The sequence below is a fragment of the Canis aureus genome, chromosome 15, assembly GCF_053574225.1.
Source record: "Canis aureus isolate CA01 chromosome 15, VMU_Caureus_v.1.0, whole genome shotgun sequence".
Taxonomy (NCBI): domain Eukaryota; kingdom Metazoa; phylum Chordata; class Mammalia; order Carnivora; family Canidae; genus Canis; species Canis aureus.
The window spans coordinates 41,125,856-41,143,002 of record NC_135625.1 but is presented as its reverse complement, the minus strand read 5'-3'; the positions used below and the strand labels follow the sequence as shown (position 1 = coordinate 41,143,002).

At 33.9% G+C, this 17,147-nt stretch overlaps 2 protein-coding genes across 32 annotated transcripts in view; one reads left to right on the top strand and one right to left on the bottom strand.

Annotated features, from left to right (window-relative positions):
• Window positions 1-17,147, top strand: part of LOC144284576 (disintegrin and metalloproteinase domain-containing protein 18-like) — a 184,365-nt gene that overhangs the window by 71,346 nt on the left and 95,872 nt on the right. For all 19 annotated transcript variants that reach the window (XR_013353000.1, XR_013353005.1, XR_013352999.1 and 16 more), the window contains 3 exons: window positions 2,751-2,846; window positions 5,306-5,504; window positions 10,669-10,774. Coding sequence is in view for 13 of the 19 variants with exons in the window: in XM_077849266.1 (XP_077705392.1) it covers window positions 2,751-2,846; window positions 5,306-5,504; window positions 10,669-10,774 (401 nt within the window). In the remaining 6 variants the exon portion in view is untranslated. The remainder of the gene's footprint in view (window positions 1-2,750; window positions 2,847-5,305; window positions 5,505-10,668; window positions 10,775-17,147) is intronic.
• Window positions 1-17,147, bottom strand: part of LOC144284582 (uncharacterized) — a 283,713-nt gene that overhangs the window by 184,694 nt on the left and 81,872 nt on the right. For all 13 annotated transcript variants that reach the window (XR_013353010.1, XR_013353014.1, XR_013353019.1 and 10 more), the window contains exon 4: window positions 444-574. Coding sequence is in view for 1 of the 13 variants with exons in the window: in XM_077849291.1 (XP_077705417.1) it covers window positions 444-574 (131 nt within the window). In the remaining 12 variants the exon portion in view is untranslated. The remainder of the gene's footprint in view (window positions 1-443; window positions 575-17,147) is intronic.

Sequence of the window (17,147 nt, the reverse complement as noted above, 5' to 3'; positions counted from 1 at the left end):
TTATTCATGAGAGACACACAGAGAGAGGCAAAGACACAGGCAGAGGGAGAAGCAGGCTCCATGCAGGGAGCCTGATGTGGGACTCAATCCCAGGACTAAGGGATCATGCCTTGAGCCAAAGGCAGACACTCAACCACTGAGCCACCCAGGCATCCCGAAAGTTTTTCTTAGAGCTAAGGAAGAATACAAAGAACTTTTTATAAAGAGTTGATTTTGGGGAAATCTTGCCTTAAAAAGCAGACATACTTTGAGGTTGTTTAATTCTATTCACTGTTGTATTGGGCTATTGGCATAAGAAATGAAAACTGATATCTACATTTCTGTATCTATCTCTGTATCAACACTCATATGTTTATAAAGAGATTTAACTATCTAAATACATTAAATTTATATAGATATATAACATTTATTTTCAGTATGGAAATAATGTTATAAGTATTTACCTATAAATTCAGTGCATTCATTATGAGAAAGGAAGATGCAGCCCCTGATGTGCAGGATCTGGCCTAGTAGTATCAGCTGGTCCTTGGTGTCGCTAGAAGCTGGCCTGACATGAATGGGTTGTGGGGTACTCCTGTTGAATATACATAATTTCATAAAAGTTCAACATCTTTGATCATGATGGATGAAAAAAAGCAAAGCCACTCTCTGTGTCTGAATACAAGTATACTTGGAAATTGTTATAGTTACAGAAATGCCCAAACACCCTCCTATCCTTGCTAATATGAATAATTCCTGCTCTTTTTTCCAGTTTCAGCTTTAACATTGGTATAGTCCTTCCTCTCCTAGATAAGCCTTACTAAAATACCCAATCAGAGATGTATCCTTTTGTTTCTGATATCATCTAATCTGACAAAGTTCAGATTCCTTATACACCCCAAATTACCTAACACAGCCCAAATTCTGTAATTTTAACCTATCAGTCAGGAGTATCACAGTTTTCCATGGTGGTGTTCTCCTTTGTTGACGCTAGTAATAAATCCAACTTCTTGAATTACAGTTGAACTATGGTGGTCTTTGGAAGAATGGCACGGATATCTATATCTTTGTAAATATCACTCATTTTATACAAATGGAATTCTGTTTTATGCACCCACCTACATATGTAGAGGAGTGTACATTTGTTCTTGTATACACAAATATAATGACAAGTAGTAAATGTTTGACCAAATATCCCACAAAATATAGAGGGACACATTTCAGTAAAAAAATCAAATATTTAAAATAGCAATAAAATATCATAATAAAGTATTGATAATATTCTTTGCATAATGGACGTCTTAGTAAAAAGACATGAAACCAATAGTCATAAAAAACAACAATACAAATTTCACAAATGACAGGCACCATTAACAAGACAACAGACTGCAAAGAAATGTTATAAACACATAGAAGGGAGAAAGGATAACTGGATATTATGTAAAAGGTTTTCCCACTATTTAGTGGGGAAAAGAGGAGAATCAGAATGCTCAAAGCGGTCAAAAGAAATGATTATTTTAATTCATAATGTTGCACAAAATAAAAACTCATGACCACATTCACTAGTAAGCAGAGAAATTATACAAAAAAAAATAAGACACCATATCCCCATAAGCTCATTGTAAGTTAAACTGATTTGGTCATAATTAGTATTGATAAACATGATTGGAAAAAACATCTTTGTTCTGTCGATGGAAGAATACACACACACACACACACACACACACACACTCAAATAATGATATTGCATTTACCCTTGGAGAATCTGGGAAGTATGGCAACAACTTCAACTTTTACTCTATATTTTCTATATTATTTCTGGGATGGGAATATTTATAAATACATATCTACTCACATAAAAACATGGAAAAGCAGAAACAAATGGAAAATTAAAAATTAAGAAGAATCTTACCTTTATGTCATAGGACAAGATCTTTGAAACTAGTTTTTGAGTAAATAGAAAATGTTTGATTTTTTTAAGTGTTAAGGATATAAAAAATTAAAGACATAAAACAATTTATTTACATGGAAATAATATTTAGTGTATTATTTAAACTAGTACCTACTTTGAATAACAGTTGAATGTCATTTACGTTTTAAAAATACATATATATATTAACATATCCTTTTTTGTTAATTTCATTACAGTAAAATATGGCACATGAGTATTAAATGTGCTTTTGTTGTGATTACTGCCTAACTCTAACTTTATTCACAAAATGAAACCTGAGTAAACAAATCATTAAAAGACAATTGGGGAGCAGCCCCGTGTGGCTCAGCGGTTTAGCGCTGCCTTTGGCCCAGGGTGTGATCCTGGAGACCCGGGATTGAGTCTCATGTCGGTCTCTCTGCGTGGAGCCTGTTTCTCTCTCTGCCTCTGTCTCTGCCTCTGTCTCTCTCTCTGTGTCTCTCATGAATAAATAAATGGAATCTTAAAAAAAAAAAAAAAAGACAAGACAATTGGGGAAGGTTTTCTCTTGGAAACTCACACTTTTTTTCTTCAAAAATATATTTCTGTGTTGGTAATTTATGAATTAATTGCCAATGACTTTAAGTAATAAATGTTACTAATCAATTGCTATTTTAGATGTTATTTAGTTCTTATGATTATATATTCTTTTGGGGATTGAAGAAATAATAAAATAAAACTTCATTGAATACATTGTATAATTAAATAGTTGAAATCAAAAGTGTCTTAAATAGAAGCTAAGACTACTAAATAAGAGCTGTTAAGTAGTTTAACTACAATAATATTTCTTATGAAATTTTAGGAATGTCAATTTAAGAAATGCTGTGATTTTAACACATGTAAACTGAAAGGCTCAGCAAAATGTGGTTCTGGACCATGCTGCACATCAAACTGTGAGGTAAGTTTCCAACATTTATAAAAAGGAAATTAAACTGTGATCATAGAAGTCTATATTAACTAAATTAATATGGGGTTGATAAAGAGACTATAGAAGTAATTCAGAGTAACAAAATGGAGATTCCATAAACAACCACAAGTAAGAAGGAAAACTACTATGAAGTAAAGTTTATCATCTCTTAAATTATCAGGTAAAGAAAGAATAAACATATATGTTATGATATCAAGATATTACCAATTCTTAAGGAAATTGTGAAGTCAAATAAATGGTAATGACCATTGAAAAATTGTAAGACAAATGGACAAATTGTGTAGCAGACAAAATGTGTGTAGCATACAGAATATGCAAAAAAACTCAGACATTTTAAGTAAAAGGCAAATCACACACACAGGCAAAAGGAATGTTCAGGCAGTTTACAACAATGAGAGTAGAACTGTTCAATAATGTATGCTTCATCTGCAGTAATTAAGGTAAATACAAATAAAAGTAATATAGTATCATAAAGTAGTCATCCAAATGGTAATCTTAAAAACAACAATGTCAGAGTAGCCAAAGAAAAGGAATAAGGATCATTTTTTTGGAGAGTGTTTGTGAAATTTTGAATTACTACAATCCCTTTGGTGAGCCATATTTGAATATCTCTGGACAGAGTATAAATGGCCAGTTTCCTTTTTATGTACATACTCTAGAAATATGCACACGTATGGAAAGGTCAAAAAAGAATATTAATTACAGAACTGCTCTAGAAATATGCACATATATGGAAAGCTTAAAAAAGAATATTAATTACAGAACTGCTTGCAGTAGCAAATCATAAATAATATTTGTTAGTACTGGATTAGTTACATTTCAGTATAATATGTTATACAAGAATTAATAACTGTAGGCTAAATATGGGTGCACTAATACATTATCTTTTAGGACATATGTTTGGATGGGATATCAAGTTCAACAATGCAAATGTTTTATAATTCCAATTCTAATACATGTAATATTCTAATACACATAATACATGTAAATATTCCATATGTTCTTTGTGCCCAATTTTTCAATTAAGGTTTAAGTTACTATACTATAATTTTATTATGATAAAACTATTTTAGTGAATACTTTTGAGTATTATAACAAACATTCAGTCTTATAACTTGGACCACAATCAAAGGATAGGTGATTTTATCACCACTCCCCGAAATTCACCCTGTGTCCCCTTGTATTCAATTCATACCCATACCCACAAACCCTGGTAACTACAGATCTGTCTTCTGCATCTGTAATTTTCCTTTTGCAGGAATATAAATTGTATCATGTATAAACATTATAATTAGGTTAGCATAATCGATTTGAGATTCATGTTCTGGTTCTTGTTAGTAGCTCATTCCTTTTTTGTTTGTTTTGTTTAGTTTGTGTTTTCAAAATAGGTATTCATTATTAAAAATTATATAAGCTGGCTTTTTATTACTCACAAATTATGAAAATTCTTAAACAATTTGTCTCAACCCTCCAAAAATGTATTCTCCCCCTATACAGTGTTCAGTGGCAGTACATTTTGATGGTATAGTAACTAACTCAGAAACATTCCATATAACTTGGGTAGAATGTACAAAGATAAGGCAGAAGGCAGGATCCTACAGTAATTTAAAAAAAATCAAGTTTAAGTGTTACTGAAGTTATATAGACAGTGAGGATTACAGAATAAATAGCAACTTTTTCCTACCATGTCGCCAAAGGCAAGGGAAAGAAAGAAAAGTAAAATGCACTATTGGGACTTCATCAGAATAAAAAGCTTCTGCACAGGAAAGGAAATAACAAAGCTAAAAAGCACCCTGCAGAATGGGAGAAGATATTTGCAAATGACATATCTGATAAGGGTAGTATCCAAAATCTGTAACAAACTTATCAAACTCAACACCCAAAAACCAAATTATCCAGTTTAACTCAGTTTAGTATTAACAAGAATTCTCTCAGGGAATGATAATTATTTTAAGTTTACAAATGAAGCAACTGCAAATGAGAGAGATCTGTATCTCACCCACACAATAAACTAGTGAAAATCTGAGCAAGAAATTGAAACCAGGTAGTTTGGCTCCTGGTCACTTCAAGGACCAAAAAAGGAGAGGCATTGGTCCTCCAATTTTGAGGAACAAGTATGAGTTACCTGTTTAGGCTCCCTCCAAATGCATGTTGAGTCAGAAAGAATGCAGAACATAGAATGCAGAACACAGAATGGTTGTAAACCTTCTGTCAGAAGGGATCCTATTACATCTGAGACAGTTATTTTCCTTTGGGCTTCATAATGAATACCTGACATTTCCTTGATAACTCACAACCTTGGGAATTCTGTGATTCCCCCAAATATCAATAATTAGGCATAGTTTATTTGATAAATCTGTTCACTCAGTAAGTAAGAATAAATCTGTTCATTTGCAAGAACATGAAATTCTTTTTCTTTTTCTTCCTAGATATCAGTAGCAGGCACTCCGTGTAGAAAGATTATTGATCAAGAATGTGATTTTACAGAATATTGCAATGGAACATCTAGTAATTGTGTTCCTGACACTTATGCATCAAATGGCATGTTGTGCAGGTTGGGAACTGCGTATTGTTATAATGGACGATGCCAAACTACTGATAACCAGTGTGCCCAGATATTTGGAGAAGGTATTACTCTTTCTTATATATTTCTTTTACCTCTATATGATAAAATATATATCACACAACTCTCAAAATAGAAGCACCTGAATCACAAGCTCAATAAAGATTAAATTTGAATTAGAGAAGAAGTTTTTGTAGAAGTGTTTAAAATTCTCCAGGATAATACTGTATATTCCTCTTCTCATGAGTTGATTTTTGCTTTTTGTACTTGGCAACCTGGGCAAAAATCCATGTTTACTTCCCATAATTTACATAGAGATTGGAAGGCAAGTCAATAGATTGTAGAATCTTACTTAAATTTCTTTTACTTTACATCTTCATTATCTAATTTTAATGGCATAAAGCAGAGTGAATTTTTTTTTGGTAATCAGAGTGAATTTTATTCAAGTATGATCATATTTCTTTACTGAGGAACTGCTAGGATAACAGTAGTCATAGGCCACTGATCAAAATTCATTCCTTTTTTTTTAAAGATTGTATTTATTTATTCATGAGAGATACATGGAGAGAGGCAGAGATATATGCTGAGGGAGAAGCAGGTTCCCTCTTGGGGGGTGGGGTGGTGGTGGTGATGTGGGACTCCATCCCAGAACCCTGGGATCACAACCTGAGCCAAAGGCAGAGATGCTCAACCACTGAGCCACCCAGCTGCCCCCCCCCCCAATTCTTTCTTATATTTTCTTATATTTCCTTTTTTTTTTCCGAGTAATTCAAATAAGAATTGTGCATATAAGCTTGTTAGGCAGTAACTACTCATAGTACCCCAATATAATTTCTTATAGGGATTAAATTGAATTTGAATGGATAAAAATTACTCATTGAAATGTATTCAGATCAATCATTTAGTAATTGAGCAAAAGTAGTATAAGCAGCACTTTTCAGTTATTTGTCCAGCAGTAATAAGGTCTATAATTTGTACCAAATGACATGATATGCAATTTATATTGTCTTCCTAATTATTTGAAACTTGTCTTTAGTAAGAAGTTTCAAATTAAGTGACTTAACCAACATTTAACCAGTGCTGCAGAGCTATAATCCCCTAAACCACAGGTCAGTGGTGTTTTCTCTAGGCTGTATTTTCGTGATTCCACTTTTTATTTGGTTTCTTTGTTTTTATTTTTCTTTTTCAATGATTACTTGCATTTAAAAATATTATTTGTCAGTGTCACAGTAACTTTAGATCAAGGTTTAATATATCATTTTAAAATTAAATAATACTCCCTATAAAATCCATTAAGGACTGTCCAGAACATACTCTTCTTTATCAATAAATAAATCCTTTATCCAGAATTGAGCTACTTGTCATTTGACAATCTTTTTGAGCTCTAATTAAAGCAAGGATTCTTAGGTAAGACTTAATTAACCATTAATGCATATGTAATTCCTCTTCTCATATATGCCCTAGTATCCCACAAAACTTACCAATCTGGGTCAAAAAATTGATCTCTCGATGTAGTTCATTCATTCATCCTTCCTTTCTTCATTCATTTGGCTACTATCTGGAGGAGGCACTTTTTTTTCTTGTTCTTATGCTAACAAAAGCTATACTGCAAAATGTTGTACTTAAGGCAAAGCATGCACACAGAGCTGAATAATATTCAATAAGATGAAAATTGTCATGTGGCTATTGTATTCATGGAGCTTATGATCAGGAAACAAATACAGTAAACACATAAAGACAAAAGCAATATGAATCCTTTAATTGTGCTAAGTGCAGTTAAAGGAAAGAAAATAGAATGCTGGGGGAAAATGAGGTGAAATAGACAAGAGAAATACTGCGTGCTGTCATCATATCATCTCCAGCTGTCAGCTCACTCCAGAATTTGTCTCAACACAGGCACCAAAACACACCCATCCCAGGACAGCACAAATGCAGTAATTAATTGAGATGGGGTATAAAGTCCTGATCATTATGGTCTAATCCAGCCACAAATTAGGCACAATTTGTACTCTAGCAGACTATTTATGTTTCACAGCTACCCATAGGGTCTTTATTGGGCCTACATTTCTGTTTGACTTCTTTGCTCCACCCTGCATTCTCCCCCTCACTTCCAGATGTTCTAATCACTAATAAATAGCTTTCACATTATACCTCATCTAGATTCTGACTTCTAGAAGCCCTAACCATTAGCAGTTGATATTGAGAGTGGTGTGAAAAAATAGCCCATAAGATCACCTTCAAAACTAAGTTACTTACTGAAAGCTGTGAATGAGCATGCCATCACTGGTAAAAGTTGATAATACCCTCACTGAGTGAACTGGGATAGTACAACATAATCCATTTGCTAGTACAATTGAAATGTATGGGGGAAACGATAACTATAAGGACAGGGGTATTAGATGGATATTACCAAACAACATTGAAAACTACGAAAAGATAACAAAAAGGTGTTCATTTGAGGGGCACCTGCGTGGCTCAGTGGCTGAGTGTCTGCCTTTGGCTCAAGTTGTGATCCCAGCATCCTGGGATACCATCAGGCTCACTGCAGGGAGCCTGCTTCTCCCTCTGCCTATGTCTCTGCCTCTCTCTGTGTGACTCTCATGAATAAATAAATAAAATATTTTTTAAAAAGTGTTCATTTCAAATTTAATTGTATGCTGTATAGGCACCACTGTTAACTTATAAAGGGATTTTCATCTCCTAAAATAGGATATTAGAAAAAGTTAAAAAATTATCAAGTTGGAGGAAACTCAGAGGAGGTTAAATTCTCAATCAAGTCTGTTTTACTGTGATCAAGGTTCTGGTTGGAAAAAGAATGAGAACAACAACTGGTATGGGAATAGTTGAAAATATGAAACAGTTGAAAATCCCCCTGATTTTAGCCTGTATACTTCTCTGAAACTACTGAATTTATAAAATGGCACAGCTCTGATCCATGACCTGACATCACCTGCAAAGTAAAACCAAACTTTATGTGTTTTACATCTCATTGAACTAAAAAAAGTAAAACACTTGGTAGTTCTTTCTGGGTTCTGGAGGCAGTATATTCCACATGAGGAAGTACTGCTTCATTTATTAGATGACATTAAATGTTGCTAACGTTAAGTGAAGTGAAAAGTAGAAAAGAGGCTCTGCAATATGTCCAAGTTGCAATGCAAGCAGTTCTGCATTCTGAATTATAAAACACAGGAATCCCAATAATATCAGAAGTTTAGGTTGTGAGAAAAAAAAATGCTATGTAGGGTTTATACTAAACCTTTTTGGGAGAATGACAGGGCTGTTATCTGGGGTTCTAGAGCAAGACTGTGCCACCTACACTGGAGAACTATACCACTTTGACAGAACAACTCTGGTCACATTAGTGACCCCTGTAGAGATGAAGAATCTGATTTTCAGACACCAAATAAACATGTGTTTAGAACTGTACAGTATAAGCTCAGTTATGTCAGATCCACCAAGTTAAATGGTCATATAAATGGAAGGCATTCATTCACCTGGATTCAAACACAAGCAAAAAGACAGGGCAGAAGAAAAATCCATGAGCAGGAAATCCAGAACAGTATACCCTTCTCCACTTTGCATCTCCCTCAGCTCGCACCCATAGATACATAGGATTTCACCATGACCAAGTTACACAAGAAGAAAAAGCCTAGGCTTGTTTTATAGATATGTTGCTTCAGTCACTGGTTATTAGTGAGGGGAAAAAATCCAGTAGCCATACTGCAACCTCATTTTGGAGGATGCCTTGAAAGATAATGACCATCTGGTCATCTGTTTTTTGTGGAAGGAGAAATGGCCAGAGGTTGATTAAAGATATACTCATGAATGATGACAAAGGGCCTAGTTTGTTGATGGGGAGCCTAGATGTGGAAAAACTAGAAGATTAAAGGCAAGGGTTCTGGGATAGAGAAATGTGGGTAAACACATGGAAATGAAAAATAATGTGAATCTTTGTATTAATCCACCAAACTAACACCCACCAACAAGCATCCACCATGGAAAAGACTTAGAACAATTAAATGAGAGTAATAATTTGGCTAGTTTACATCAGCCAGCATCCATTATTATCCACCCCAATGCCTGTAGAATGGACACATTTCTAGGCTTTCTCTGTTTTTTATTTTATTTTATTAATTTTTTATTACTGTCCCTGAAATAACTAATTCTATCTTGGGTTTAGTTTATCTTTTCCTTGAATACCTTTACCTTCTGGTCAAATGCAGCCAAGATTAACCAAGACAGATTCTGTTTCCCTACTTGTTTGCCTAAGACAATAAGTTTATTAAAGCTATTATCTCCCTTTCAGTCACTGTGAAGAGTTTTTCCAAGTGTTTCATTTTCATGTAACATGAATTACTCTTCTTTATCCAATGATAACAGTTTCCTTCTCATCTACTACTGGCTTCACTGACAATGCCAAATTTTTTAAGACATATTTTACAGGAAAAGTCCACTTTTAGGTACCCTGCAATGTTTAATGAATTGAAAACAACCCTAAAATATCTGAGATTTACATATCCAATACAATTATTCTACTACTCCATATTGCTTTGACTATGATGCACAGACTGCCAGATGAAACTCTACTTAAAACATTGCTTATCCCCCATCAGAAAATAAAGAGAATATAACACTCCTTTTACTCACAAGTCACACAAGATTTTCTGCCCATAACTGTGTTTCAAATCTCTCATTTCAGTAAGAGGATCAAATTACAAAGTCAAGCCTAATATTCATTGGATGAGGCAGTATGCATTCCCACAGGGAGGGGCAGCAAATTTTATTTTTTAAGATTTTATTTATTTATTCATGAGAGACACAGAGAGAGAGAGAGAGAGAGAGAGAGAGAGAGGCAGAGACACAGGCAGAGGGAGAAGCAGGCTCCATGCAGGGAGCCTGACGTGGGACTCCATCCCGGGTCTCCAGGATCACGCCCTGGACCGAAGGCAACGCTAAACCGCTAAGCCTCCCGGGATGGGGAGGGGCAGCAAATTATTTTTAACAGCAATTTAATTTTACTGCAATAGATACAAGTCTTTTCTGTTTTCTGTCGGATCATTGTTTCTTTCTACTTGCATTGACAGTATACACTCAGAAAAAAAAAAAAAAACATGACTTTTTTCATGATATTTTGTTTATACAATAAGAGTTTCATTGTTGTTTTTTTATGAACAAAAATTTTAATTTGAATTAAGAATAGTAATTTAACAGACATCTTTGCATTTTTAGGTGCTCAAGGTGCTCCATTTGCCTGTTTCAAAGAAATCAATTCTCTGCATGATAAATTTGGAAACTGTGGTTTTAAAAATTCACAGCCATTACCTTGTGACCAGAAGTATGTATATAGAAAATAATTGTTTTATTGAGTCATAAGTGTAGATTGCTTGCCAAGAGACACTAAAGAGTAATGGACAGTAAATTGTATATCAGGAGAATATCTAAATTAACATTATATATATTGTTCTTCAATTAATTCAATTTCCTTTTTCCCTGATATGTTCCAATAATGAGAAGAGACAAAAAAAAAAAAAAAAAAGCTGATGCTTATTACCAGAGGTAGGCAGGTAGGCAGTGGGCAAAAACTGCCAAAAATCAAAAACTTGTGCACTATATTGATAAAACTGAGTATTTTTTATTAAGTTGATAAACGATAATGATCCTAAAACTAGTGCTTTGATTTTTAAGACATGAAATTATTGAGAGGAATAAAGTTTCCTTTTTGTTTCTGTTGTTTGTTTCTAAAATACTAATATGTAAAACATAGAAGTACCTATTGATGACTAAAATGGAAGTAATGGAATATTTTTAAGGGATTTATGAAATCCAATAAAGGAGAGCTTAATCCATAACAAATACTTCCTCAATTTCATGGGACTATTGAAAATGAAAGAATAATAATAATAATAATAACAACTGATAAGAGATTGACCAAGATGGCAACATAGGAGACTGGAATTTTACTCCTATTACATACACACTGAATGTTCATGTGCACATGGAGCAATTGCTTCTAAAAGAAATCTAGAAAATACCTGAAACTCTAACACATTGAGCAAATGAGCAAATACTCAACATTGAAACAAGTAGATACACTCTATAAACCCCACCACTGGCACAGCACCATTCAGTTGGAAGGGAAATCCCAACTTCCAGTTTCTTTCTGGAGAGCAAAGGATTTGGACCCTACATTTAGTTTTCCAACATTTAAGACACTTCCCTGAAGACAGGATCACAAAACATTTAATTCTGAAAGCCAATAGGGCTTGTGTCCACTATGGCAAACAAAGGAATGATTAACAGGAATTTAAGCACATACCACAGATATCACTAGAGATGAAGCTGGCAAAATCTCCTATCTCCTGTCCAGTCTTTTCCCTGAAAGGGATCTAGCTGCCTACTTAGAAACTTACCACCTATGGACCAGGCTTCCAATTTAGCACACATCTAAGGACTAGCTATGATCCTTCCCAGACTCAGGAAACTGATAGACGCCTCCTCTGCCAATTCCTTATAGCCCACTCTAAGTCACTCATATCTCCCTGCAAGAAATGTGTACAAAAGTCTGTTCTCCAACTATGGCACTACACCCAAGAGACAAGTCCCTAAATCATCTGGCTCTGAAAGCCAAAAGGAGCTTCTAGTCACAAGCCCCACAAGGCTGTAGCAAACAAAGGAGTTCTCAATCTGCTATCCCCCAGGGCTCAGCACAGAGGAAGAAGGCAAAATTGCCTATTTCAAAGTCTTACCGGAAATGGATCTATTTGCATACTGTAAAAGATGTTGACTGAGGATCAGGTTTCTAATTTAGAATACATCATGGGCTTTGATCCTGCCCAGGAACTAGAGAAGCTGGCAGCCTTCTCTCCCAGTGTCCCTGCTAGCCAGTGGCAAGTCTCCAGTATCTCTGGAAGGAGCTTATAAAGCCTGTTTCCACCACAGATTTTTATATCCTCTGCCCAAAGATCAGGTTCCCAAACCACCTAGTTCTGATAGCCAATAGGACTTCTCTTCAAAGTCTCACAGGACTGTAGCAAAGAAACAGTGCCTAAAAGACAATGGAGTTTCCTCCCTTCTATCCAACCCTGCAGCTATTCAGCTAGGCCCAACACAGAGAAAAAAAGCAAAATATCCATCTCCTATTTTCCCCCCTGAGAAGTCCTTAACTACATACTTTTCTAGCTGCTGCCTTGGATTCTGCTTCCAGTCAGACTACATCTTGGGGCTCAGTGAAGTCTTCCCTTTTATAGCAGTGATGAGTCTTGGCATATCTTAACTATTGGGAGCCACTAAGAGTAAATAAGTTGTCTTGGACAATCAAAAAAGATTAAAAAGTAAACTGGAACTAAGACTAGGCTGAACTAATTAATGAGGTTTATCTTGTAAATGAAACCACTCTCTTAAGATGGGGAGAGGTGGCTGTTTTATGTAATGCACAGAAACCAACACAGAATTTAAGAAAATATGAGGAAACATACAAGTATTTTCCCCCAAAAAATAATAATCTCCAGAAACCGATTTAATGAAATGGAGATAAGTGATATACTTGATAGAGAGATAAAAATAACAGTCATAAAGATGTGTACTGTGATCAAAAGAGCAATGCATGAACAAATTGAGAATTTTAACCAAGATATAGAAAATATAAGAAAGTACCAAACAAATCACAAAGCCAAAGAACACAACAACTAAATTAAAAAAGTGAAAGAGTCAATAAATTAGGAGATGGCAATGAAATTTACTTAACTAGAGGAAAGAAAGAAAGGAAAGAAAAAAAAGATTGAAAAAGAAAGAAAAGAAAGAAAGAAAAGAAAGAAAGAAAGAAAGAAAGAAAGAAAGAAAGAGAAAAGAAAGAGATTAAAGGTGGTTATTTAAGACAAAATTAAAGAAATTAGGAAAAGAAAACATACGAAAGAATAAAATCCACAGGAAATAGCAAATAAATAGTTAAAATCACAATACCCTATAGTGGTAATAGAGGGAGGTAAATCACTCACAACTCTAGTATAAAGATTAGAAGACAAAAGAATTTGAAATGACATAGTTACTAATTTATAAACAATGTAAAAAAAATACACCTTGTGACCTAAAAAATATAAATATGCAGGAGGAGTATAAAAATGTAATTTTTGTATGTGTTCAGAGTTTTTAACAGCTAAAATTGATTGTTATAAATATACACTGTTTTACATAAGTCTCATGGTAAACACAAAGCAAAAACTTAAAGTAGATGCACAAAAGATAAAAAATGAACTGTATGGAATCAAAGCATAAAGCTATAGAAAATCAAATCACAGACAAAGACAGCAAGAGAGGAGCAAAGGAGCAAAGACATTATAAACCAACCAGAAAACAATTTACAAAATTGCAATAGTAAGTCCGTATCTATCAGAAAATACTTTAAATAATAAATATACTGTATTCTCCAATCAAAATATAGAGTGACTGAGTGGATAATAAAACAAGACCTAATAGGGGTGGCTGGGTAGCTCAGTTGGTTAAGCATCTGCCTTCAGCTTAGGTCATGGTCCCAGGGTCCTAGGATAGAACCTACAGTGGGGTTCCCTACTCAGCAGGGAGTGTGCTTTTCCCTCTACCCCTACCCCTGTTGCTCTCTCTCTCTCTCTCAAATAAATAAAATCTTTAAAAAATAACAAGACCCAGCAATATATTGCCTACAAGAGACTCACTTCGGTTTTACAATGCATAAAGTGAAAGTGAACATTGGAAAAAGGTAATCTATGCAAAATGCAAATAAAAACAAAACAAAAACAAGAGAAAAAAGCACAGATAGCTAAACTTGTATCAGACAAAAAGACTTTAAGCCAAAAACTGTAACAAGAGACAAGTCATTATATAATGATAAAGGGATCAATTCACCAAGACAATGTAACATTAGTAAATATTTATGTACCAAATTTAGAAGCACCAAAGTATATAAAGCAAATATCAAGAAATTGAAGGGAGAAACATACAATACGATAATGGTAGGGAACTTCAATACCCCATTTTAACAATGGATAGATAATCCAGACAGAAAATCAGTATGGAAACATCAATCTTAAACTAAATATTGAACCTGATGGACTTAACAGATATTTATAGAACATTCCATCCAGCAGGAGCGGAGTACATCCTTATTAAGTACACACCCACTTTCTGCAGGAAAGCATATGATAAGCCACAACAAAAAAAATGTCAATAAATTTAGGAAAATGAAAACAATATCAAACATCTATTCTAAACACAAATGTATGAAACTAGAAATCAATTACAAGAAGAAAATTGGAAAATTAAAATTTGTGGAGAATAGGCAGCATGCTATGGAATAACCAAGGGGTCATAGAAGAAATAAGAAGAGAAGTTGAAAAATACTTTGAAAAAACGAAAATGGATACACAACATACTAGAGTGTTTGATGTAGCAAAGCAGTTATAAAAAGGAAGTTTTTTTGTGATAAATGTCTACATTAAATAGAGAAATATCTGACATAAGAACCTAATCTACTCCTCAAAGGCTAGAAAAAGTAGAATAACCTATACATAACTTGAGTAGAAGAAAGAAAATAGCATAGAATGGAAAGAAATGAGACTAAAAAGTCAATAGAAAATATTGAAAGTTGATGTTTTGAAAATGTAAATAAAACTGACAAACCACTAGCTAGACCTACTAAGAAAAAAGAAGTATGACTCAAATAGCTAAAATTAGAAATGAAGGAGAAGACATTATAACTGACATCACAGGAACAAAAAGGAGAATAACTATAGACAGGTATATGCCCCCAAATTGGGCAAGGTAGAAGAAATGGATAAGCAACCTAGACATGTACAGTCTACTGAATCATGAATCATGAACAAATAAAAAACCTTAACAGACTAAAACAAAAGAGATTGAATCATTAATCAAAAATCTCCTCAAAAACAAAATTCTAGACTCCAATGGCTCCATTGGTGAGTTCTCCTGAGCATTGAAAGAATACCAATCCTTGTCAAAATCTTGTAAAAATCAGAAGAGGGGAAAAAAAAAAAAAAAAAAACCACTTCTGAAGTCATTTTACAAAGCTAGTATTGCTCTAATAACAAAGCTGGGCAAGGATATTATAAGAAGATATATAATAGGCCAATATCCCTGATGAACATAGATGAAAAAAATCCCCAACAAAATAATGGAAAACTAATTAAAAAGTAAATTAAAAGGGTGGTGCCTCGGTGGATCATTTGGTTGAGCACCCATTTCTTGATTTCATCCCAGGTAATGATCTCAGGGTTGTGAGTCTTACATTGGGCTCCACACTGAGCATGGAGCCTGCTCAAGATTCTCTCTGTTCTTCTCCCTCTGCCCCCCCCCCTCTTGCTCTTTTTCTCTCTAAGAATAAAAATTATAAAATAAAATAATAAAATAAAATAAAATAAATAAAATAAAATACTATATTAAAAGGATCATACATCATGACCAAGTAACATTTATCCCAGTGATGCAGGGATGGTTCACCCTCAACAAATCAATCACTGTGATACATCACATTAACAAAATAAAGTACAAAAATCATATGATTATCTCAATAGGTGCAGAAAAAGGATTTGACAAAATTCAATATCCTTTTACTATATAAACATATTTGTGTAGAAAGATTGTACCTCAACATAATAAAGGTTATATATGACAAGCCCACATCTAAGATCATACTTAATGGTGACAGCTCAAAATTTCTTCTCTGAGACCAAGAACAAGACAAGGATGAATTCTCTCGTTAACTTCTATTCAAAATAATACTACAAGTATTATTAGGCAGGAAGAAATAAAAGGTATCCAAATAAGAAAAAAAGAAGTAAAATTGTCTGTTGTAGATGATACAATCTTACATGTGGGACACACTTACATACGGGAAACCACAAAAATGTTAGAGCTAATAAATTCAGTAAAATTTTAGAATACGATTTCTATATACAAAAATTAGTTGCATTTCTATACACTAATGAATTATTGGAAAGAGAAGTTAATAATCCCATTTATAATAACATCACAAAGAATAAAATACTTAGAAATGAATTTATCCAAAGAAGTGAAAGATTTTATATATATACATATTTATATATATAGTTTATATACATATATATACTAAAAATTATTAAAAATTGATGAAATAAATTGAATAATACAATAAATGTAAGGATATTCTCTGCTGATAGATTGGAAGTATGAATATTATTAAAATACCTGTACTACCCAAAGCTATCTACAGATTCAATGCAATCCCTATCAAAATTTCAATGTCATTTTTTACAGAAATAGAAAAAGTTCTAAAATTATGTGAAACCACAAAAGACTTCCAAGAGCCAGAGCAGTATTGAAAAAGAATGACAAAGTATCACACTTTCTGATTTCAAACTATATCAAAAATCTATAGCAATAAAAAAACTATAGTCATCAAAAGAGTATGATATTGGCATAAAAACCAACACATATTAATGGAACAGGGTAGACAGCCTAAAATAAATGCATGTATATCCAATTGATTAATTTTCTTTTTTTAAAAAGATTTTATTTATTTATTCATGAGAGAAACAGAGAAAGAGAGAGGCAGAGAGACAGGCAGAGGGAGAAGTAAGCTCCACGCAGGGAGCCCAACATGGGACTTGATCCCAGGTCTCCAGGATCCTGCCCTGGGCTGAAGGCGGCACTAAACCACTGAGCCACCTGGGCTGCCCCAA